The sequence below is a fragment of the Felis catus genome, chromosome A3 (assembly GCF_018350175.1).
Source record: "Felis catus isolate Fca126 chromosome A3, F.catus_Fca126_mat1.0, whole genome shotgun sequence".
Taxonomy (NCBI): Eukaryota; Metazoa; Chordata; class Mammalia; order Carnivora; family Felidae; genus Felis; species Felis catus.
This window is the reverse complement of record NC_058370.1, coordinates 117,495,772-117,521,637: the sequence shown is the minus strand read 5'-3', so window position 1 is coordinate 117,521,637 and position 25,866 is coordinate 117,495,772. Positions and strand designations below refer to the sequence as shown.

Genomic DNA, 25,866 nt, shown 5'->3' with positions numbered 1-25,866 from the left:
GTGACCCAGTTCTGCCTAGTGAGACCTAGTGAGAAAGTGTTGGCTGGAGATCTTTGGGAAAGATTTCCTCTGACAAAGACAGAAAGACACACACACACACACACACACACACACACACACACACACACACCTGCATTTTCTTCTTACCTTTGGTCATTGTTATGTAAAAACAGGATGCTTAGAGATGTAGCAGCCATTTTGTAACCATGAGGGAAGCAAAGAGAATCATTGAGAAGACCAACTATATGCCAGGCTGAAACATGTGTTTCATAGTAACAATAAAAGGGACAAAGGAGAAGAAGAATCTAGGCACAGAGAGGTGAGGCATATTGAGCCAGACATCCCAGCAAGCCGAGACCTGGGATGATATCAGGCTCCCAACTCTTGACCCTTGGGCTCTTTCTCCTACACTAGGTTGTGAAAGAAAGAGGGGCAGAGGGCACTCAGAAGATGTGGGATGTGGGGGACTCAGAATGTCCCATGCACACAGAGAGGTGTGTGTGGAACACTGCATGTGTCATGTGTCATGTGCCATAGGCCATAGCAAGTATGTTCTGGAGGAGACACAAGGGTACACTGCCCCACGGGTATGTACGGAGCTTTGTGATAATGTGAAACACCCCTTGGGAATTAGGTCATTCATCAATTCACTCCATCATTTTCACTCCATCATTTTTACTAATTTGCAAAATGCTGACTTTGGCCCATACCCTGTGCTGCTGCTTTGGGGGATGCAAAGAATCAGAACATAGGCATGTTGCCTTTTTGAAGCTTGCAGAAGCCTAGATAGGGAGGGGAATCATGCCTGCAAAGAGTTAGGAACCAAGACAGGACAGAGCAAATACCAGGTGAAGGGACCAGGCAGCCAGGGCTCAGGGATTTAGAGAGGGGAATGGTCCCTGGGACGTGGGCAGTCAAAAAGGGCTTCATGAAGGCAGAGGACAAGAAAATGAAGGAGTCAGATGATGGAGGTTTGGGGCCTGGAAGACAGGGAGAACGAAAGACAGAGTTTGGGTTGTCAGGAAAAGGAGACTTCATCTTACTTCTTCCCCACACCAATGGAAGAGGTTTAAATTCTAAGTCTTCATTCTAATCCATGGTTTCATTCATTTCAACCCATTTTACTGAACGTGCTGGTACATACAGGCAATTTACAGCTACAAAGAGGCAAATCCCACAAGGAGCTCTGCCTCCATGTTAAGACAGAACTGTGATCTGCCAATGACTAGAGATAAGTGTTGTCACGGGGTAGACATAGGGTGCCGCCATGCCTGGCCAGAGAAGGGACACGGCAAGATGGTTTTTCAGGGACACAGATTGAAATCTATCTTGGGGCTCTAGGGAGTCCTCTAGGCTTGGTGCGGGGACTGCTGGCCTGCTGATTAACTCACCCCCGACTCAACTTTCTATTACCATCCAGTTCCCTTGGACAAGAGCTCACCCTTGTCTCTTTGTGTGGATGACACCCTTGATCGGTCCAATTATTTTGGTCTCTCATCCCAAGGAAGGAGGCTGAATGAGGAGAGACTCTGTTTCACCACCCTGAGCAGATTCTCTTTGCTTAGAGTTGTAGGGACATCTGTTAAGTAGACACCTATTGTCCTGGGGTGAGAAAGGGTGTGATAGGACAGTGTGGGTCTGTCCCCCTCACACATTCCTTTGTAGGCAGAGCTTGAAGTTTGCTGGCAGGAGGCAGGCAGTTGTTCAGTGGCCCCGTGCTGCCTTGGGAACCTGCCCCTGGCTCGCTGAAGATCATCAACGCTAATATCTCTAATGGATGGAGGTGGCTCCATGTGTGGGGAACAGGTGGGAGAGAATGTCAGGGACCTTGGGAAGGAAACGCTCGGAGTCTGGCATTCAGTTTGCAGAGTGTGAAGAGACGAGGCCATGTTGAGTGGTCAGGCTGGTGAGGCGGGATCCATCAGGGCACAGCTTCTTCTCTGGGCATTGTTGGAGGTCATCTCTGCTCAGCCAGGCCCATTCGTGCCTAACATCATTGTCTAAGATGGACAGGAGGAACCAGGAAGTGGCCAAAGAGGTCCGCTGCACCGAGATAAGGTGTCGAACCAGAAGGTGAGCTGGTCCCGGGGTTCGAAGGCAGGTGCTGGCCTTAACTGGCTTCAGGGCATCTTTCACCACAGGAAAGTGTTTGTTCTTCCCAGGACAAGCCATTACAGGTCTGTCAACAATTTCCATTTCCATTCAACAAATATCTTTTGTGTGAGACTCAAAGGGGTACAAAGGAGCTCTTGCTTTAGAGGAGTTTGCTGCCAATTTGGGTGCTGAGAGAGAAACCCAAAATGTTCAGGGGCCTCACAGGAGGATGAGAGCACAGCTGGTGGGAGGGGCCTGGAAACAAGCCGTATAGTGAGCATTTCTGAGAACCTGCCAGCAGCCAGGTGCCATGCTGAGCACTTCACATAGAGAATTTCATTTTATCGTCCCCTCCTTTTATAGATTGGGAAACAGGCTCAGAAGACATGAGGTAACTTGCCCAGGGACACAGAGCTGGAAAAAGGCCAAACAGAGATGAAGGTCAGATATCTCTGAGTCCAAAGTACATTCTCTTATGCATTTTGCTTGGCTGCCATGTGGGACAGATGGGTTTGAAATGAATCTGGAGGGTGGGAAGGAGCTTGTCAGATGGAGCCTTGTCAGGAGGAAAGTGCAGCCTGAGGAAAGGTGCGGAGGCAGTGTGGTACCAGAAATGTGCTCAAAGGGCATCTTTGAGGATAAGGCCAGAGGGAAGGTTTAGGTATGCAGGGCCCTGGGCCTGGGGCTGGTGCCCCTTCCAGAGGCCACAGGAACCACTGGTGGAGGGAAGAGGCCTGATGACAAAGAAAGGAAATGAGGACAGGGGAGGGAAGAAGCAAACCAAGACTGGAGGAAGGAGAACATTCTGGAGATGTGAGCTGGAGGCAGGAAGAAAGGGGAGGAGCTGCCCCTTCATGTGGGCAGTGGAGTTTCTTAGAGACGAGCCGCCCAGAGAAGCTTGTCCTGGCCTGAAGGTGCAGCCGGCAGACCTCAGGGAGGAGCCTGCAGCCCCCACCACCTCGGGGAGGAGAGAGACAGGCCAGGAGCGGGGCCGAGGAGAAGAGGAAGAAGGGCCCGTGGATGGCCAAGGTGAGAAACGACTTTCTGTTGGGTTGGTCGGAGGGACGAAGAAGGGACAGGGTCTGGTGAGAACCACACCATCAGTACTCAGAGGGTTCCCTCAGACCCAGTCCTGCCCGTGATGTGTTGTGTCTGTGAGTCTGTGCTTCTTGGTCACAGCAGAAGTGACTCTGGGGAACAGGTTCCTACAGGATGATACCTGCTTTTGCTTGTCCTGTGTGGCATTGGGTCTGCAGTGCTGGAGAACCACTGGGCCAGCACCCTTGACCCAGATGGGAGCAGCCATGCCCACACCACCCCATCTCCGGAATCCCCATCCCACACAGTCAGACCCGCCAGGCCAAGCCCTTATCTGTCCGCTCCTGGCTGACCTCCATGCCTTAGCTCACACTCCTCCGGTTAGCACACTCAGCTTCTTGCACACCTTTCTCTGCCTGCTCCAAGCAGCTTTCTCTTGTGGGTCTGCTGCCTGCTCTTTTGCCTGATGGCTTAGTGTGCATCTATGTAGTCCTTCCTCTCACTTAGAGTCTCTAGATTTTATTTGTTGTATATGTTCATCTTACGTCCCCACAGAGATGACAAGGTCTCTGAGGACAGGGATCACATCTGACATTTTCCCGTCTCTCGCATGACACCTGAAATTGGTTCACAGAAGGAATTTCCCTTCCCCCCGCACACAGGCCCTGTGGCTCCAGGACTGTAGCCCCCAAACCGACCCAGAAGACATGGCCGAGCATGGGAGGGGAGTTGGGCGCAGAGAGGCTGAAGCATGCCTCCACCTTGATGGTTCTCTGGAACAATTCTAAGCTGTGGGGACCGTGGTGCTGATCCAACCTCCTTACTCCACTGTCGGGCAGATGGCAGTCCCTGGGTGGGGCACAGGTGCCCAGAGTCCCTCAGAAACACCACTATGCCCAACAATGACCCCCTTTTGCTACAACTCAGTTTCCCAGGCCTCAGACCCCACCGTCTATAGCATTCCCCATTTTGGAAACGTCTCTCTCCCAGACCCAAACCTACTTCTCTGGCCAGTCTTTCCTTATCTCCTTTGCAGGTGTTTTTCCTGTCTATCTAGCCCTCAGAGTGCCTCAGGATGCAGTCACCTGGGTTTTTTCTCCCTCTCCTCCCCCCTTCCTTGGCAGACGAAGCCACCGGCCACGGGAAGGACCACTTCTGATTCCTGCAGAGCTCTGGCTCCCCGTTCTCTTCTGAGTTTCCTAACCACCTAATTTCCTGCCTCTTGGGTGCCTCTTGTGCGTGTGTCCTAAAGGCACCTCACGCTCAGTACATCCAGACCTGAATTTGTGACTTCCCTCAGCACTCTTCCCCAAACCCTGTCCCTGCCCAGTGATCCCTGCTCAGCACATCATCTGCCGTCCAGGCCCGGGGAAGGGCCCAGGCTGGAAACCCAGCGCCGCCTCTCCTCCCTTCTTACACAGTTTTACCCTGAGCACCTCTTTACCCACATCTCTGCACCTCCCACCACTGCCAGCCTGCTTCAAGTCCTCTCCACCTCCCGCTCAGAGGGACTGGGCTCCCAGCTCCCTCCCTTTTCTCCCTGCCATCCATTCTCCAAAGAGCATCAGTCACCTTTTTAAAACAGTAAGCAGATCCTGTCACACACCTCCCCTCCTCCCAATCCCTTAAAACACTTTATTGGCTTCTGGTTTCTCTTAGGACAAAGGCCCAGATGCTACCAAGGCCTACCTCTCCCACCTACATCTGCCTTCGCTCTGCATTGTGGCCACCTGGCCTTTCCCTTCCTGGATTTCCCCCGAGATCCTGCCAACCACAGAGCCTTGAAACGAGCCTGGGAGAGGGCATCCGGTCACCTGTCTCCATACTGTCATTTCACATTCATTTGTGAAACCAATGCCCCCTGCCTGCCTAGAATATAAGCTTCTTGAGGTCAGGGGCCTCACCTGGCACGTAGATGTAGCTCAGGAAATATGTGCTGACCCTTGGGCCTTACTCGGGGATAACACTCCTGGGTTCCAGTCACCATGCTATGCAGGGCAGATGCGTGTTGTTCCTGTGATAGGCAAGGTGTGAGCCGCGGGACCCAGCATCCAGGGCAGTGGAGGCAGAGTGAAGGCCTGGAGCACAAGGCTCCGGGGAGGTTCTGGTCACAGGAGAAGAAGATGATGGCATAGGGACTTGGCCTTGAATTGAGGGAAAAAAAAATATTTCCTACCAGTATGAGAAAGGAAGAGGGAAAGTCTGCGTGGAGCCCTTATTACAAGGTGGGTGGCCCTTAGTTCTCTCTAAATCGTGTCACACATTGGAGACTCAGTCACATCTTCCTTCAAGACACCTGCCTACTAGGACAATTACAGGGAGCCTTGGGGCCTTTCAGCGGGTGGGGACTTACTGGCAGAAGAGGCTGAGAGAGGCTACAGGAGAGAGGCTCAGCATGGCCAGGGCAGGGAGGGGAAAGGTCTCCAGGTGCTGTTGGTGCAGAGGCCCTTGGGCTGGCCGGGTTCCTAGGCGGCACACTGCGTGGGGTCTGGTACCTGGAAGATTTGCGGGGCCGGTCCGGCGCTTTTGTGACACCCGATTTTAAACTCTTCAAATGGGACAGGGAAAAATGTTCAGATCACTCAAGCTGGGCTGCGGCATGGAACCACAAGAGATAAAGATAAGGCCCAGGTTTGACACCTGGAGGAAGCTCAGTTCGCGTTCATGTTCGCTGAAGCGCAGGCTGCTAACCCAAGTTAGCAGGTGAAAACCCAGGGAGAACGCTTTGCTGAGCGAGCGAGCGGGGACACATGGCATCAGGGGAAAGTACCTTCATTTCCTCTTCCGAGCCCCGGCAAACATTTCTCTGGATCCGTTTTTCCCTGCAGGGAAACTCAGGCAAGCACCGGTCACCGTTCTGGCCATTGTCTTGTGATAAATACCTTGCCGGTGGGATCTCACAACTCCAAGCTCCTTTTCCTCCAAAGTGTCTCCCTCACGGAGTCAGGCAGGGGAAGTTGCAGGTGCAGAGGAAAACAAGCTAGTTCTCCCGCGTCCATCCCCTGCGTGCCTAGGACGGCGAGCCTGCTCCTGGGTGGAGGTCAGAGCGGGGAAGGGCTGAGGGCAGGGAAGGGCCTGCCTGAAGGTCCGGCTGACTGCAGAGCCAGGTCCCCTTGCGGGGGAGTCTGTGGTCACTTTAGAGCGTCTCTTGTCACTGAGGCTCTTTTATATGTGGTTTCCTGACATTGGGCCAGGTCTCCTGGCCGGTCACGCAGGATCTCTGTGGCTCCACCAGTCCTCACCTCATCCCTTCGTGGTCCTCTTCCGTGGGATCCAAAGCCTGCGCGATATTGTGATTTATAAGAAACACAGATTTAGTCTTCATCTCCGTTCCTGGCACAGGGCTCCTAAACCCCTTGGAATTCCCTAAGTGTGGTGAGGGATTAAGGGTTATCCTTTGTTATGTTAACGAGGTGAGTTTTGGAGAGCCCCTAGGTCCCCTTAGGCTGGGGGCTGGTTGCCATGGGAAACCGATCACGTGATCAGAGGGTTGGCACTTTCACTTCCCGCCGGCCGCCCCACCTCTCGGGAGAGGAGAAGGGCTGGAAACTGAGTTCAGTTACCAACGACCAATGATTTAATCAATCGTGTCTGTATCCTGAAGCCTCCGTAAAAATGCAAAAGGATGGGGGTCTGGAGAGCTTCCAGGTTGGTGAGAACGTGGCAATTTGGGGAAAGTGGTGTGCCCAGAGAGGGCCGGGAAGTTCCGCACCCTCTTCCCTCTGGCGGTTCCTCTACTTGGTGTGGGAACGTCCCTGCCCCACACCTGGTGTCAGAAGTGTGCGATAGGCAGAATCCAGGAGACACTGGGAGAAGTGAGGTTTTCCAACATCCTGGAAACACACCTCTCCCAGGCACCCCGCTCACACTGAGGCTTTTCAGGGGTTACATACCACTTCTTGTGCTCCTCAAATCCAGGAGACACCTGTCAAATTCTTTGAGGCCCCCTACCCCCGGGCTGGAAAGTGGGGGTGATGCACAACCAAGAGATGACTGCCCTTCCGGGAAAGCCTGGCGATGTGACCGTCAATCTCCGGAGGGCCTGGAGGTGGGGCACGGGCTGATTGATTTCAGACTCTTTCTCAAACGGCAGAGGTGGTCCCCAAGTTAGGAAGTGGCATGTTTGGCACCTGCTCAGTTATTCTTGGCTATTGGGGGCTCTGCCCAAATGTCAAGACATATGGAAGAGTCCCAGGTATCCTCCTATTCCACGAACGTCATAACAGGCAGGGATGTATAAAAAAGTTGAGGCAGGAGGTAAGGAAAGTAGAGTCCGGAGCAAGAGGCACAAGCTCTTTCTCTCTCTCTACTCCTCCTCCCACTCACTCTCACACTCTCTCTTTCTCTCCAAATAAATACGTAAACTTAAAACAAGATCAATAAATGGGGCACCTGGGTGGCTCAATCGGTTGAGCATGCGACTTCGGCTCAGGTCATGATCTCTTGGTGAGTTCCAGCGCCCCCCGCCTCACCCCCTCACCACCACCCGCCCCTCGGGCTCTGTGCTAACAGCTCAGAGTCTGGAGCCTGCTTCAGATTCTGTGTCTCCCTCTCTCTCTGCCCCTTCCCTGTTTATGTGCTTTCTTTCTTTCTCTCTCTCACTTTCTCTCTCTCCCAAAAATAAACATATAAATAAATAAATATAAATATAAATAAATAAATAAATAAATAAATAAATAAATAAATAAATAAATAAAAGATTGAGAGAAATGTGTGGGTTATAGTCTCATCACAGATCATCAGGAACATGGTGGGATGAACCACTGGCCTTTGTGGGCCCTCGATGGTCCCCGAGCCTCATTCCTCACCAGTGTGGGTGACAGCATTCCAGAGTGGAGTGCCTCAGCCTCCGCCATGGAGATGCCCCTGAGATCCAGATGACCAGGGCGAGGCTGAGCCGGGGGCTTCGCAGGGACCTGTCCTGGGATGTGGGCAGTGTGTTAGCTGTAGATATTTCTCAGGCAAAATGGGATGGCCATGCACGTTTCCGGAAAATCCAGAACTGCTGGCCACTGGCGTGCTTTGGAGCATCAGACCTGTCTCAGGTAGGGAAAGTCCTTCAGACGCAAAATATTCACTCTTTTAGAGGAGATATAGTCCGTTAATTGACTAGTAAGAAAGAAACACTCTCAGGGCACCTGGATGGCTCAGTCAGCTAAGCGTCCGACTTCAGCTCAGGTCACGATCTCACAGTCCATGAGCTCGAGCCCCGCGTCTGGCTCTGTGCCGACAGCTCAGAGCCTGGAGCCTGCTTTGGATTCTGTGTCTCCCTCTCTCTCTGCCCTTCCCCTGCTCATGCTCTGTTTCTCTCTCTCTATAATAAACATAAAAAAAATTTTTTTTAATCAATAAAAATAAAATAAAATTTTTAAAAAGATAAATAAAACTGTAATAAAGATAATGACCCCTTGGACCACCAAGCCTCATGTAGTACTGATGTAACTTGGTATGACTTTTAAAATATGCTTATAGGCCTTTTCCTCTATATTTAATACATATCCACACTCACATACATGTGCGTATATGGTTTCCCATAGGAAACCCATATCGTATTTGGTTGGTTATTTTTGTTTGTTTATTCTTTTTAGAAGAAAGACCTCTCACTGTACATACCTTTGGGCTCCTCACTTTCTTCACTCCACATTACACCTTGAAAACCTCGGTTGGTAGGTGTGGGTCACCCCATCCTTTCCATTGCTCTGTCGTATTCGGTAGTGTGGCCGTACCATACCTTTTTCAGCCGTGCCCTTACTGATGGACGATTTTAAATTTCCAGTACTTTCACAAGGGACACATTGTTGAAAAGACCGGAATGCTGCAGGATCTACCTGGCAGGTGTCAGTACTCAAGAGGGCCTAGGGACAATCGAGGCAGTGAGGACAGCTCGCATTAGCTGTCAGGATCCCTGGGTTTGACCACAGTCATGTCTCTGAGCGAACCCACCTCCTCCCTCCTTTCTGTTTCCCCTTGTCGAAAACAAAAGGGGTGAGAAGCCAGTAGTTCTCAACCCTGGTTGCTCAGCTGAATCACCTCCTCAATAAGACAAACAAAAGATAGACAACAATGAAAACAGTGCCTGGGCCCCACTCCTAGGTCTTCTGATTCCATCGGTCTGGGACAGGGCTCTTCCACCTGTTTATTTATTATTTCAGGAGGGGGGTGGGGTGCATTTGTGGGGGCGTGCCTGCGAGGGGGAAGGGCAGAGAGAGAGAAAGAATCCCGGGCAGGCTCTGAACTGTCAGCATGGGCCCGACTTGACCCACGAATCACTTGACCCACGAATCACGGGTTCATGAACTGAGCCGGAATCGAGAGTCAGAGGCTGAACCAACTGAGCCACCCACACACACCCTCCCCCATCTGTCATTTTTTTTTAAAGAGCCCCGGGACATTCCGATAGGGAGCAATGGTTGAGAACCATTGTTCTCAACTGCAGTGTGCACACAAAACTGACCCAGGCTGTCTGGGCCAGCCTGCAATTCCACCTTTCTAACAAGCTCCCAGGTGACTCCACTGTTGCTAGCCTGTGTTTTGAGTAGTAGCTCCTCACGTTCTCTTTCAATTCTTTAAAAAAAAAATGTTTTTTTTACATTTATTTATTTTTGAGAGACAGAGACAGAGCACAAGTGGGGGAGGAGCAGAGAGAGGAGGAGACACAGAATCCAAGGCAGGCTCCGGGGTCTGAGCTGTCAGCACAGAGCCCAACACGGGGCTCAAACTCACGAACCATGAGATCCTGACCTGAGCCGAAGTCAGAAGCTTAATCGACTGAGCCACCCAGGCACCCCTTGTTGTCTTTGAATTCTAATGTCCCTTTTGACCCCCCTATTTCCATGCTAACCTTCAGCCAACTAGTGCTCAACTGAGGTCGGTCTGAGAGGGTGCCTGGAAACTCAGGTGCAAAGCAGCCTGGTGCGCCAGGGCCGTGCAGGGCCGCTGGGGAGGTCCGGGGGCATCGTCCCAGCCCAGAGTGCCTTGAGCCCAGATGCCAGCAGGCAGAGGGCTGGCCGGGCCTCTGAGGTTCAGCCTCAGAGCAGGCGCTCCTGTGTAATTTCATAATTTCAGCAACAGTTGGCCCAGGGTGATTCCAACGGGAGGCTGCAGTTTCCACGTCTGCCTCCAGACCTTTTCCAGGTTTGAGCCAAGCCTTGAGGAATTTAGGGCAGGAAGCTGTCACCTGGGAACATGCCTGCCTCTAGGCAACTGAATTAGATCGGAGGAAGGGCATTTCCTCTAACAAGACAGGGTAGATAAGCTCAGTCTTTTTTCTTTTTTCCAGTGTCCCTGCTGTTTACAGTATTTACAGGCATCTTGATCAACAGGGGGGGTTAATTAGAATTAGGAGCACCTAATTGTTTTATCTGCAAAGTCACGCATTTTTAAAATTACGTTTTATGTTGTTTCTATTCCAAAGTCCTTTTACTTATTTTTTAATTTAATTTTTTATTATTTTTATGAATATAATTTGTCAAAGTGGCTTATGTACGACACCCACTGCTCATCCCAACAAGTGCCCTCCTCAGTGCCCATCACCCATTTTCCCTCTCCCCCTCCATCCACTCTTAGTTTGTTCTCTGTATTTAATAGTCTCTTGTGGTTTGCCTCCCTCCCTCCCTCCGTGTTTGTATCTATTTTTTCCCATTTCCTTCCCCCTTTTAAAATATTCAGCTGTGTGTTTTAATTTAGACAGTGGGGCTATCGCCCAGTCTGCTTTTGTTTGCAAACCAGGTCTCTGATTTCAGGTTTAATCTATTTACAGAATAAGACGAGAGGACGCGGCTCTGAAAGGGACTCCTGAACCTTGTTGAAAGGTCATTTCATGTCTCTAAAATCTCCTTTCGATTCATTTTTTCTCTGCTTAGAAGACCAAATTGCGACCCAATAATTTTTATGTTATTTAATTTTTTAAATGGACTTTATTTTGTAGAGCAGGTTTAGGTTCACAGCAAAACTGAGAGGAAAACAGTTTCCCTTCCCCCCTACCCCACCCTCACACAAGGCTCCCTTACCATCAACATCCCCCACCAGAGTGATACATCTGTTCCAGTCCAAGAGCCTTCACAGACACATCACAATCACCCCGAGTCCACAATTTTCATTAGGACTCACTCTCGGTGTACATTCTGGGGTTTTGACAGATGGATAATGACATGTATCCACCATTATAGTAGCACTGCCCTAAAAACCCTCTGTGTTCTGCCTATTCATCCCTTCCTCCCCACCCCCCACCCCCCCCGCCCGGCAACCACTGATCTTTTTACTGTATCCATAGTTTTGCCTTTTCCAGAATGTCATGCAGTTGTAATCATACAGCTCACAGCCTTTTCAGATTGGCTTCTTTCACTTCGTGATGCACATTTGAGTTTCCTCTATGTCTTTTCCTGGCTCGCGAGCTTCTTTGTTTTTAGCGCTGTATGATATTCCAGTGTCTGGATGGACCACAATTTATTTCTCCATCCACCTACTGAAGGACATCTTGATTGCTTCCAAGTTTTAGCAGTTATGAATAAAGCTGCTATAAACAACCATGTACAGGTTTTTGTGTGGACTTAAGTTTTCAACTCTTGTGGGTAAATATCAAGGGGTGTGAATGCAGGTATGTCTGGTAAGAATACGTTTAGTTTTGCAAGAAACTGTCTTCCAAGTGGCTGCGCCATTTTGCATTTCCACCGGCAACGTAGGAGACTTGCTGCTGTTCTACCTCGTCACCAGCATTTGGTGTTGTCAGTGTCCTGGATCTTGGCCGTTCCGATACGTGTGTAGTTTTAATTTTCGTTTCCTTAATAACATGAGGGTGAGCATCTTTTCATATGCTTATTTGCCATCCACGTATTTTCTTTGGTGAGGTATCTGCTCAGATCTTTTGCCCATTTTTTGATCAGGTTGTTCATTTTCCTACTGCTGAGTTTTACGAGTTCTTTATATATTTTGGATAATGGTCCCATACCAAACATGTCTTTTGTAAATATTTTCTCCCTGACTCTGGCTTGTCTTCTCCTGCTCTTGATTTCAGATCTATTTTTACAGGGAAGGTCCCAGAAGTTGCCTTTAGTAAACTCCGACCTATTTTCTGGGCCCCCCTGAGGCTTGCTGGTTTCGTGTGCCTGTGGGATCCCTCAAGTTTGACCCTGGATCAGTCTATTCAGCTTTTCTCATTGATAATTTAGCATTTGATCTCCGTACCAACATGTCAATTCGTTGGCAGAGATTTGGAAGTCCTGGATTATAAGGTCCCTGGCAGATTCTGAATTCTTCAGTAAAGAGGTGTCTCTCTTAATCAGGATTTGGGGACATTTCAGACAATAGCTCTTAGTTCTGCTGAGACCAGGGTTTAAACTCTATGGTTAAAGGCATTTGTGATTCTCAATTAGGATGAGATTTTTAAAGGAAACTAATGTTTTGGAGTGTCGGGGGGCTTGTTAAGAAATGGCAAGGGATCCAGGCAAGAGGATGGAAGAGGTGGAGGGGATTGAGGTCAGAACCATGTGGAAGTGGAGGGGAGGGTATGTTAAAGAGTAGGAGGTGCTAGAAGGTGGGGGGTTAATGAGGGAGGCAGTTTTATCCCAGAAAGCTTTATACTTGGTCATCAAGTTCCTTCTTTAGACTTGAAAGAAAAAATTCTTTACATTCTGTTTAGAAACATCAGGGTGCCAATCACAAAAGGGTGCTCATTGGGACTGAGGAATTTTATTCTGCTTTTGTTCTAAGGCACCTCTCAAATGAGCAGTTCTACTTAAATTAAGTGTTCCTCCAAGTGTCCATTGCAGGACCAAATCATCTTTGGTGGAGTTCTGCCATTGGGAGAAGCATAGGGGTTATAGCAGGAATGGGGGCGCCTGTAAGAAGCAGTTTTTCCCAGAGAGGGACACAGGTTAGATAGAGAAAATTCTCGGTGACTGTCAGGTGAAAGTTACAGTCAGTAGAAACTGTTCATACAACCTGTGTCTTGGGCCCCTAACCTAATGGACCAGAGAGCTGGTAAGACATCATTTCTGGAGAGGGAGAACGCCCTCTCTGAGTCAAAGCCAAGCTCTCAGGACAAATGGCCAGGATGAGAGGACACCCTCATCCGGGTTTATTGGTGACCTACAGCATAGTTTGTCCTCAGAGCCTGCTGGCCTGGGGAGAACAGTCAGGTCTCCAGTCTGTGAGGCGGGCTTCAACAGCCAGCTTATAGGAACGGTGCCCGTGTTCCACTCTGTGATTCTCCTCCTCCTGACGAAGCAACACTTAAGGACATAGGACAAAACAAAGGGACAGGCAGAAGCAAGTCACCAAGGACACAACCCTCAAAGGGAACATTAACCAAACATAAACACCCAGGATTTGACAAATGAATGAAACAATCAAGGAGATCAATGGCAACAGAGCGGACTTGAGGTCCAGCGCAGACCTCAGGGTCCATGGCGGTGAGGTTACAGAGGCCTCGGTGAGCACCACACCTGGCCAAGGGCCAAGGGCCCCAGCAACAAGCAGGTCAGCCTATATCTGAGCCGCAGCACCAAGATCACAGCCAAAATTCAAACAGGACCAGAGATAAAATTAGCCAAGGCTGTTTATTTATAAACTCACAGCCACAAGGGGACCATCTGTAATCACTTACATTTCAGCAGGGGTTCAAAGGTATCAGAAAGGAGAATAAGTTTTAGAGAGGAAAAGAAAAAAAAAAAAAGGAAATACTGACAGTCACTGACTGGCAAGCACACAGTTTACTAGTGTGTGTTAGTGGGGGGAGGGGGCGATTTTTGGAAACGGGAGGTTTTAATCGACGTTCAAGTACATTTGGCAGTCCTTGATTGGTTTGCTATCCATAATTTATAAGACTTGACGTTTGTTTGTTTGTTTGTTTGTTTGTTTGTTTGTTTCAGGAGGACTATTTTAAGAGATTTCTTAACTCTTAAGGTGCATAGGAGGATATCTGGGCCAAGCAGAGGCCAAGCAGGGCCCCCTTCCTTTACAGCAATGTGTTGTTCTTGGTCCCAAGAGTGCAGTTCTTGAGAAAGTTTCCTACTGTGTCCAAAGCCATTATGTTAAGGACCATGCAGGTTACAAAGAGAATGAAGCGTGGGCGATACCCTCTCCAGCAAAAGAGACAGCTCCATCTGGCCAGTTTGGGGATACCAGACAAGAAGAAGTAAGTGGTGTAGCAGAGCTTCAGAGAGGGCAGGAGTGGTTCACCTACTATGAGGTAGGACTTGATTCTGTTCACTGGGGGCCCTGGAGGAGTGACTGGAGCAAGGCTGGACATTGTCATCCATGCAGCAATTGATGAGCACCTGCTGGTGTCAGGCCCTGTGCTAAATGCTGGGGGGACACAGCAGGGAACCATTTGGTTCTTACCATCTTAGAGCTCATGGTTGGACAGACAGGATAGACTTAGCACACTTGTAATTGCTTGTTCAGAGTATTGGAGGACAAGCACGGGAGGCCAGGGGAGCATGAGACAGGGTCTTACATTGGCTGGGTTTGAGAAAGTGTTTTGGGAAGAAATATTTACACTGAGCCTGGAAGGAGAGTCAGGGAGGTCAAGAAATGGGAAGGAGGTTGGCCTGGCCTGAGTTCCAAGCAGAGAGAACAGCCTGTGTTAAGACTCTGAGGTGGCAGAAAGAATAACATGTTCAGGGAAGTGAAAGGAGCCCAGTGGGCATGGGGTCAGGGAAGAAGGGGGGAGTGGGGCATGAGGCTAGAGAGGAGAAGGAAATCAGGGCCTTCTAAACCATACCAAGATGGTTGGACTTTGTCCAAAGGGCTGTGGGATGCTATTGAGGGTTTATGCAAGGGTGTGACAATGGGCTCACACTTTGAAAAGATCATCAGGCTTCTGGGGGGGGGGGCAAATAAAGAGTAGACTTAGGAACAGCTCTTGTAGCCACTCTGGGGAGCAGAGATGGTGGCCTAGGTCCAGGTTGGGGCAGTGAAGATGGAGAATGGTAAATGGGTTCACGAGGTGATTTGGGATATACAATTAATGGGACTCAGCAATTGATGATCTGTTGAGGCTAAGGAGAAAGAGTTTTCACGGATTGTTCTTGGGTCTGTCTACAACCACTATAGCCCTTTCCTTTAGGGGTGCAGATGGGTGAAGGAGGATCGTACATTCAGTTCTCAACTCTTTGAGTTTGAGGTGCCTATGAAGCATCAAAGTGGAGATGTTGAGTCATTGAACGAGTTTACAGGGTTTGAAGGTTAGAACAGAGGGCTGGCTGGAAATTGAAGTGTAGGAATCAGTGCATCGATTTTAAATGAAGCCATGGGGGTGTAGGTATGTGAGATCACCTTGAGAGACAGAGACGGGGGGTCCATGACAGAGATCTGAGGAGCTCCAGCAGCAGAGGAGGAGCTGGGGATGGAGACTGAGAAGGTAGAGCTGGGAAGAAGAAACCTGGAAACTAGACACATGGAGACCAAGGGCAGTTATCTGAGAATAGGGGTAGAGGTCAGCTGTCAAATGTCACTAAGATGTCAAGTAAGATGAAATCTGAGGACCTCACTATCCATTGGATTGAACAAATTGTTGACTATAGAACATTTATGATAAAGTGGTGGGAGCAGACACCACACCTACTGAAGTCGGGGTGGAGATGAGTGCAAGGTATTTTGAAAGGTCACTTCAGGGCTGGGGTGGGTGGAGGATTGGGGTGGCCAGGCTCTGGGGATTGGTGCCAGAAGAGATGTTAAATTTCAAAAGTTTGGAGCCTCATTCTGGTTCACAAAACATGGATCTCAATGTCAACAGAGGGGAAGAATTGGAAACTTGGCTCGAGGTGGCTCCCAGAAGCAAAGAAGAAATGAGTGGGAGTGGAAGGAGACATCCGGGATTCCCACAGAGACCATGCCAAGATCCCAGCTGCCCTCTGAAAAGCCTGAGATCAAGGCCCATATCCCTGCATGTTCCTGGTCACACATGCACCTAGAAGGCCTCCCAAGGTTGATGGAGGAACAAAATGAAAGAAACAAAAATAAAGAAGTATCTCAGGTTAAGAGAACTGGCTTTTGGAGCAGAAAAAAACAGTATTAAAAATTTATACTTGGCTTCACCACCTGCTCTCTGTGTAATCTGGGACAAGTTTCTAAACATTTTTGTGGATTATAAGATAGAGTCTCTTTTCAGGAATGTTATAATATGAAAATGTGTGTGGGTTAGAATGGAGAAAATATGGAATTTGAAAATTCTTTTTCCTCATGTTTTCTCTTTTGAGTGCTAACCCTCCAGTTATGAACAAGGCCCTTCCTGAACCCAAGAAGAAAGGAATAATAGGCTGGCTTGCTTCAGCAATGCCCAGAGGCAGAGGCACAGGCATTCCCTCAGGATGGAGCAGTTGGGAAACAACCCGAGGTGTCTACTGAACCAGCCTAACTATCCTGAAGGCCAGAGCTCAGCACAGATTCCACGGTGCCCCCCGCCTCCCCAGCCCAGCCCAGTTGGATCACCTGCCTGAGGGCTGTGGGACAGAAGGCCAGTCTTACCCTCTCCCCTCCCATAGTCCTCTCCCTAGGTGGTGCCATCAAAGGCAAACAGTGGGCCTGTCCAGGGAGCTGGCAAGTAAGCACACCTGTGCATCATCATCATTATCAAAGATATTAACACCATGTGCAGCGTGGGTGTGGGGGCTGATAGCCTAGCCTGGTAGCAAGCAGGTGATGCCATGTCACAGCAATCCTCTGCCCACAGCCAAAGGCCCAGAGGCCCCATTCCATAGTGGCAGTATGGATGGAAGGATGTCCCTAGCTGGTAAGCTACCATGGCAGGTGGTAGAGAGGCTGTCTTCCTTCTCTGGACCCCTAGTCCAGGAGAAGCCTTCCAAAGCAGGGGGTCTGTTCTGAACACAGGTCAGGGAGGCATGTCGGGGTTGGTGCATGATGGTTGGGATGGTAGGAGCCAGAAGCTTCCTAGCATGGTCTGAAACATGTGAGATTTCCAGAAAAGTCTGGGGGACTTTGGTTGCTCCCTTTGGATTTAAAGAACAGATCACATTTCTCATGGACAGGGTTCAAAGGGAATTGACTAATGGAAAAATTAGCCACATAGCAGAAGTTCCCTGGGATCCTGCTGGTTGGTAGAGCACTCCACCAGCTCTACCATGTGGGGTCTCAGCTCTAAAAGATCCAGGGAAGAGCTTCTCCTGTGTGCCAATGTCTACTGGCCACATTGGCCATCCTGTCTCCATGGAATCTTCCTTCCCAGAATGGAGATGCAGACCCTGAGCCTTATGTAGTATCTGCTGGTGTGAGGTCTGTGCCAAGTCCCTTTGGCTTGAACTTGGCCATTGCTGGGCTGTGGTGAAGAGGGCAAGCTATCCTTAGTAGCTGAGCAACCTTGGGCAAGTTACTAATCCTCTCGGGGTTTTTAGTCTCTTACCTGTAAAATCAAACTAGAAATTCCATTGCTGCAAGTGGTCAGGGTGATTCAGCTCTACATGATGAGTGGGAAAGAGCACAGGCTTGAATCAGGGAATCCAAAACCTAGCTCAGGCCCCTTGTCACAGATTGGCCCTGCCTCTTTCTTTGCCTCAGTTTCCTCCTTGCAATGGGAGTGGCAGGGACTGACTAGGTGGCTATTAAGGTCCATGTGCCTGATGACCAGTTCTGACCTCATTCATCCCTGTCGCTTCCCTGCCTCTGGATGGGATTCTCCCCAGGAGGGGAGACGAGGTCATAGCTGGGCTGGGATCCACCAGCTGGGATGGGGCAGAGCATGACTTTTTGGTTCTCTGGTCCTCTGGAGGTGATACCAAGGAGGACAATGCCTCTGGTGCTTCCACCAAGAGAAGCCACTTTTCCTCCACAGAATAGTGAGTGCCCTGGGCCCTGGCTGGGTGGTAGTCAGGCCAGATGATCTGCTCAGACTCATCTCCCAGGAGGGAATGGTCACACTGCCAGACTCCCCTGCCAAACTGGGTGCATGAGTCATAGGTTGCCCTCCACCAGTGCAGACTGAAGAGCCTTTCCTGGGCTTCTCTCCAGAAGGGGCATTTAAGGCCATTTTACCAGGAGCATCTCTCAGTCATGCAGAGAGAAACTAACAGATATGGAGGTAGAAGACTTGGATCAGAAACTCCTTTTTACAGCTTACTACTAGTTGAGTGAACTTAGTTGAGACTTTTAACCCCCTGAGGAATATAGCTAGTATTAAATAAAGATGACATTTATGAGTTCAATTAGCAAGATGCCTGACACCTAGTAGGTGCTCACCAAATGCTATTTAAGTCTTCACCCAGAGGTAGGTGCACTAAGAGGTACAGATGGGCAAAGACATTGATCCCCCTAGCCTTCAGGCCCACCAGGGGCAGGGCTTGGGGCTGTCCCAGACCCCCAGCTGATCATCTCAGGCCACAAATTGTCCTGTCTGCTCATCCTGTGTGCCGTGCAAATATCACCATCATTTGTGTGCTGAGAGGCATGAAGTTGGGAAAGCACTGGTGGGGGGGCCAAGAGTCTGGAGATGGTGGAAGGGAGAGGAGAAAGAGGGACCAATAGGCAGTATGGCTGTGATTTAGAAGATGTCAGAGCTCAGGCTGTGGGGACCTCATACTCACCATCTGTGAATGGTAGTCAGCCAGGGATGGTACCATTTCTGCAGTAATGGCTGGGAGAGTATCCTGTATGCTTGAGGTAGACAGCTCGTCTTACCCTTTCCCCACCCATGGTCCCATTCTTCACAGTGCATAACAGATAATGGACTTTATGTTGTCAAACTCACAGATCAGGAAACCAAGACATGAAGAAGAGGAAATGGTTGTACATGATAATGGGTAATATGATTGATCTGCAAATTTAGCTCATATATCCTGGTGCTCAGTGACTGGGCCTCTCCAGGCACCAGAATCTGGCCCTTTCCCCATTCTCTGACTGCTGAGAGATAAGTCCCAGTCCCCCCATAACACACTGCTATGGGTTACCTATGGGTTTCCTCTCTAGAGAGGCCACCAGGTCAGTCTGAGTTTGTCAGACATCAGGCTATGCCCTGTGGACCTTTGGCTTACCTGCAGCAGCAGAGATGGAGCCTTCTTCAGCCCTCAGTGCTGGGCACCAGGCAGCCCTAGCTCTGCACATCAGAATCCATCAGTGAGCTTTAAAAATGACCAAGTCCTGGGGTGCCTGGGTGGCTCAGTCAGTTAAGTGTCTAACTTCGGCTCAGGTCATGATCCACAGTTCATGGGCTCAAGCCCCACATTGGGCTGTGTGCTGACATCTCAGAGCCTGGAGCCTGCTCCGGATTCTTTGTCTCCCTCTTTCTCTGCCCCTCCCTGGCTCACACTGTCTCTTTCTCTCTCTCAAAAATAAACAAACATTAAAAAAAATTTTTTTTAAATGACCAAGTTCTACCGTAGACCAGTTAATTCTGAATGTCAGTAGGTGAATCACAGGGACAGGTATTTTTCTTATCTCCCAGGCGATTCCAATCTGCAGCCAGGATTGAGACCATTATGTAGGAGAATAACAGCATGACCTTAGGGAAGAGCCATGAGCTGTGAGCCTCCATGTTGCTTTTCTGTTGTTTTTTTCCCATCATGCTTCATGGTATTGGGGCCACGTGCCTCTCTTTTTCCTGTTTTCTATCCTAAAACATGATTTTTACCCCTTTCATCTTACCTATTCTATTTTGTTGAGCTGATATTTAAAAAAAAATTTTTTTAATGTTTATTTATTTCTGAGACAGAGAGAGACAGAGCATGAGTGGGGGAGGGGCAGAGAGAGAGGGAGACACAGAATCCAAAGCTGGATCCAGGCTCTGAACTGTCAGCACAGAGCCTGACGCAGGGCTCAAACTCACAAACCGTGAGATCATGACCTGAGCTGAAGTTAGACGCTCAACCAACTAAGCCACCCAGGCGCCCCAAATTGAGCTGTAGTTTTAGTAGTTACAGTAGTTTTAGTGTGTTTCTTTTTATTCTGCTTTTCATTTATTTATTTATTCATCCAACACCTAGAGAATGCCTGCTACCACAGGCAATGTACTAGCTTCTGGGATATAGCAAAGAACAAGAAGGCCAGGTCTCATGGTGTGTACATTCTACTGGGATTTGCCCTGTTGTTCTTTTTTTATTAACAAGGCTGAGATATTTGAAAATGGTATTTTGTTTAAGACATACATCATTCGTCCCTTCTCCATTTTCTCTCTTACTTTTTAGTCCTTAATTAAACTTCTTATTTTTTTTTTAATGTTTATTTACTTTTGAGACAGAGAGAGACAGAGCATGAACAGGGGAGGGTCAGAGAGAGAGAGGGAGACACAGAATCTGAAACAGGCTCCAGGCTCTGAGCTGTCAGCACAGAGCCCGACGCGGGGCTCGAACTAACGGACCGCGAGATCGTGACCTGAGCCGAAGTCGGACGCTCAACCGACTGAGCCACCCAGGCGCCCCACTTCTTATTTGATTATAAGCAAAGCTTCTGTCCAAAGGAAGCTAAATAAGTTCAGTTACTTGCACTGGACAATGTTTTGCGTGTGTGTACACACAAGTCTTGCGTTGTGTATACGTACGAATGCTGGAATCTGGATGACATTTGCGATTGGAGATTCCTAAGACTCCTTGTACTTCTGTGACTGGGAAGGGTTTTGGAGAAGACAGGCTTGGTTAAACCAGTTGTCTTTTTGCCTCTGAAGAATACTCGACCAATGAACGAAGATTTGGTGAGGGCCTCTTAGGCACAGGACATTGAGCTAGGTACTCTGGTAGCATGGGGTTCTACAGGTGCCAAATGGCAAGAAGAGAAAGGCCCAGCCTCTCCCTCAAGAAGCCCATCAAGGACATAGGACTATTTCCACACAGAAGGAGTGAGTGATTGAAGGCCATTGTGGTGAGGACAAGTAGGTACTTCAGAAAAGTCACAGGGGAAGACAATTCTCAGGGCATTATTGGCACTGGTGCAGTTTATTCTGAGACAGATAGTTCCACTCCTTCCCACAGTTCTGGTGTGGACCTTCCCCTTCAAGCTGTGGGTCTTCCCTAAAATAGGTACCAATGGGAACTTGTCCCATCCCAGATGACAGGCTGTGGACACATATTTCCATCACATTGGCAGAGCTCACCCCCAGGAGCCAGGGACTAAGGTTTTCCTTTTTGAAAAAAGAGGACACTTTCCCTGACTGTCTTCTCACAACTGTTAATAAGTTTGATTTGTACTTTCTTCCCAAGGCCCAGAGCCAATCACAGGCATTGTCTCTAGCTGTTAGCACAGGGAATTTGGTGTAGGTGCATCTTTAACCAGAGGGAAGAACAAACCTGTTTTCTTTCTTGAAGCCTAGGGATTTGTTTGTGGAACTGATCTACTGATGGCTGAGGGAGTGGTTTTCAATTTCTTTTTTAATGACCCATATTAAGAAAGACATATTGCATCACCGCCTGTGACTGAAACAAGTTTCCCAAAACATTACTTACCCTTACTGTATGCAATGTCCTCAGATATTTTATATTCCATTTAATTTTTTTAAATGGATTGATCATGCACCAAGTTAAATTCATGGGATAATCATGGGTTGTAACCCCAGTTTGAAAAACATTCTTTCGCAGCCAGTGCTGCTTTGATCTGCATGGGCCCTGCGGCCGAGGCTTGGTCTAGCACCCCCTTGTGGATTTCCGGACAACAGCAAGCACTCAGCTTTCCCAATCCCTGAGATGTCTTCTGAGGGAGGCTTGGACTGCCTTTGCTGGAAGATTTGAATCCATGGGCCTGTGCCTTTCCCAAAAGGAACATCTGCTAATTGTTGCTAAAATTTCAAATGGAGCATCTTCCCTCCTCTAGGATATGTCATCTTAGGACATTGTAGCAGCAAAACTCAGAGAAGAAAATTGTATTAAAAAGTGATGGAGCTTGTCTCTGGCTTTTGACAAGTATTGCCCCCCTAGTTTCCATAGCTGCTAATAGATGATCAGTGGTAATTAAGCTAATGCATGTGAAGAGTGCCAACGGTGCCTGGTAAGAGTGTCCAAGAGATGTTACTCCCCCACTGCCTCATAACTGATGAGGATTCCTTAATGTGTTGACAGGACTCCAAGATTTCTTATATCTCAGAGGGAATTCAGTCTGTCCTATACTAAAATTCCTCATAAAGGTTAAAAATGTTTTTAATTCATTTCTCAATGCTTCTAAATGTAAGAAAGGTTGGAGGTTGGTGTGTGTGCCAACCCAGTGGGGCCATGGTGGTCATGCAGAGAAGCATTAAGAGGTGGAAGCAAATACACAGATTGTAAAGCCAGGCTATTTCTGTCCATTTCCCATGACGTGTCCTACCCTACCTCCAATGGGCCCAAGTTGAGTGGGAACCTGTGACTTTTCATTCAGTCCAAGCATCAGGGATGCTTCTCAAAGCTGCTGGTGGCATGGAGCTAGGAGGGACTCCTGTTGTCGTTAGTAGTGAGACAGCAGCTTTGGGTCTCTTGTTGAGCTTGTGGCCAATTAGTGAAGATAGTAAGTGTCCAATGGTCAGGAACATCTATGCCCAAATGGCCCTTGCATACCCCTCCTCAGGTGTATTTTCTTCTTCCTTCTCTGTGCATGCTGCTCTCAGCCAGACTCTGGAACCAGCCTATGGCCAGCTGGGCCTGTTGTAGCAGCGGCCATACACGCCTGATGTGACCTCATCAAATCACATACGGCTCTGAGGCTGAGGCTTTGGCATGGCTAAATCAGTGGTCACCCACAAGTCACATTTTATTGAGCAGATGAGAAAGGAAGACAATACCTTAATAACAGAGAGCCAGGAACAGAGGGCCGCCCACTTAGACTTCACTTTATACTCAAGACAACCAACCTATAACTGTGATTTTAAACATACAGAAAAAGATGTCAGCAGATGAAGACCAAGGTTGAACAATAGAAACCAGCTCCAGGTCCCTAAGCTGGAGTTCAGAAGTCTGGCTCTCGGCCTTGCTGCCATAACTGTGGCCAGAATGCAAGGATGATTTACATATATTTGGCCATGTTACCCAAAGGCAAATGTTACTTGATATTTGTGGAAAATATTTAAATTTCACCCCCAAGGATATTTGTCACTGAGGCTTTAAATTCCGACTCTGTCTGCCCAGTTTAGACCCTGCCCAGCATTTCAACATCAGTCGCCCAAAGCAAAATGCTAAGCAAAATGCTAAAGCAAAATGCATTCTGTCAAATGCATTCCAAGGGCTCACCTCTCTGGCTTGTGTCTCTCAATTCAACTTGCAGACAATCAGTGTGTGGCGTGCACATCACTCTAACACTCCCCGCCACCCATGGCTTTGGAAGAGAGGGACAGAAACAAACCTTTCTGGATCTTGTACACTGGGGAACTCAGCTGTGCTCCTCAGACACTAAGAGATGTCACATTTGGAGGGAGCTTTATGGTTTACAGTTGTTACTAAGTACTTTCACTCAATTTGTGGCTTTTATTTCCATGGCTTACAGCTGAAAAGCTAAGGCCACATTAAGGGACTCACCCTAGATCTCACAGGTGTGGTTAATCTGAGATTCCAGCCCTGTATTTCCAATCCTAAGCTCCTCCCAGCCTGTCAGTGCCTGATTTCTGGACGCCTACAATTCTGGGAGGCCATATAAAGGGGGCTATGTGGTCCTGGTCTTTTGGTGCCTTTGTCTAGAACATGCTACCCATCTTTGACCTATCTACCTTGAGAAATCTTCTGTCTAAATGTTAATATTTATCATTTACAGCTGGCCACTGCACCCTTTCAAAGGTGAACACAGTAAAATTTATGACAGGTGTACTATCAGACAACAGAGGAGAATAAAAGCAGGAGGAAGTGTGGCAGCCTCCACCTGTGCAAACCATTCATCCAAGGCTGGGACACCTGGACGTTTCTGGCATGGGACTGCAGCCACGCATCTTCCTCCTGGGGCTGCTGTTGCTTCTGGGGCAAGGTAAGTCTTCCTTTTGCTCAGAGGGCAACTAATGGGTCAGCCTGCTGATGTCCCTTTTGCTTAGAGCTTGAGAGAGGAATACCTCTTTTTCATGAGCACAGAATGCACAGGTTAGACCCAAGCAGGCTGGAATGCTGAGATTCAAGTGCCCACAGCTGTGAGGCAAGAGGCAGGTCTGGGGATAGGTGAAAAGTGCTGATGGGTAACAGTTCTGTGGTGCAGAAAAAAGCCGTCGGTAGAGGGAGTCACAAAGACCCAGGTTCTAGTTCTCTGTGCTGTGTGGCCTTGGGCAAGTTCTAGCTCCCTAGACCTTGATTTTTTTTTTTTTCTTTCTCATCCTTAAAATGGTAGCACTGCTATTTACGGGCTTTGTTTGTTTTTGCTAAAAGGAAAGAGGAAGGTAGGTTTCAGAAATGAGTGGGCTACTAGTCAGAGCTTTGGATTTCTCCTGAACTAATGATTAGGAGAAGATTGTGCCTCTGCCACATCCCCTTTGCCTCTCTTCTCCTGACCTCTGGCTCCTCTTTGTTTGGAAAGCCTTAAAGATGATTTTTTTGGCCTCTCCATATGAGAGGATTGGGCCCAGAGAGGGAAAGCACTTTCTCTCTAGCCCCCAGAGGTCTGGCTGGTATCCAAGCACCAGTCTTGCTGCTTACCTTGGACAGGTTTGTTACCCTGTCTAATGGAGGTGTGTGTGGGGGGTGGGGGGTTGGGGGGGAGCGTGGTGCTCAAGGGTACAGGGTATGAGGCAAGAGGAGGATAATAATGCTTGCTATGCGTAATATCCAGGGTGATCATATTTTCCTGATTGCTAAATGAGGCAGAGGAGCTTTTTCCTTCATGTTTGATCCATATGAATTCCTCTTTTGTGAAGTGCCTATTCAAGTGTGTTCCCATTTTTGTATAGGTTTTTCCTTTTTTCCCATGATTTAAGGGGTTTTTCATACATGCTGTGCACTTGCTCTTTGTGGGTGACAGGTACAGCTAATGTTTTCTGAACCTTGTCTTTCTGCTCTCTTTATGGAGACTTTAGACGAGCAAAATTCTGGATTCGGGGGAAATAAATAAAGATGACCCAAACGAGAACAAATGGAGGCAATTCAGAGATTGCTGAAGCAGGGAAGGCAGCAACATTCACTTTGTTTGGGGAGACGCCAGCGCAGGCAGGGGTGTGGGAAAGCTTGACAATGAAAAGGGGAAGGACTCAGGTGTGCTCTGACTGGAAGCTGTTGCCATGGGGAAGTTGGAGGCGGGCTAATGAGAAGCGAGGCATCTGACATGATTCATTCGGGGAACATATGTGGCCTTCTGTGGTTGGTCCTGAGTTGGAAGCAGGGATAAGAAGTAGGGAAGCTGCAATCGGGGACCAGGTCCTCACTGTTCTAGACTGATGGCTGCTGGGGTGGTGGTTGGGTTTCCTGCTGGTGTGCTGGTCAGAGTTCAGTTTTATCAGTCATCTGGCTGTTGTCGGTTTTGTGTTCTGTCTCTTTATTTCTAAAGTTTTCGATCTTATACTCTGGTTTCTCTTCAGATCATATAAATATTTCACCTTTTACTAACATTTTTAATCTTCATGGTTTGTGCTCTTTGGGTCTTATTTAAGAACTCCTCTCCTGCCTTGAGGTCTTGATGATATCCCATATCTCCTTCTAAAACTTCATAGATTTTCTTTTCTCATTTGGGTCTTGAATTCACCTGGGATTGGTTTTTGTGACTAGTGTAAGAGAGGAACCGACTTTTACACACTTCTTTTTGTGCAAATACCTAGTTGTCTCCACACTATTTATGGTGAAGTCCACGGTTTCCTCACTGCTGTGAAGAGCCCTTTCTGTTCATATGGAAAGGGCTCAGATGTGCTTGCATCAGTTTCAGAACTCA

At 48.5% G+C, this 25,866-nt stretch overlaps 1 protein-coding gene across 13 annotated transcripts in view; it reads left to right on the top strand.

Annotated features, from left to right (window-relative positions):
• PLB1 (phospholipase B1) overlaps positions 1–25,866 on the top strand; it is a 170,942-nt gene that overhangs the window by 25,347 nt on the left and 119,729 nt on the right. For 10 of the 13 annotated variants that reach the window (XM_045054756.1, XM_045054755.1, XM_045054757.1 and 7 more), the window contains one exon: positions 23,782–23,988. In XM_045054756.1, coding sequence (XP_044910691.1) covers positions 23,934–23,988 — 55 coding nt within the window. In that variant the 5' untranslated portion in view covers positions 23,782–23,933. Of the gene's footprint in view, positions 1–2,975; positions 3,124–23,781; positions 23,989–24,219; positions 24,389–25,866 lie in introns of those variants that run through there. The other 3 variants (XM_045054765.1, XM_045054762.1, XM_019827729.3) reach the window with 2 other exon arrangements.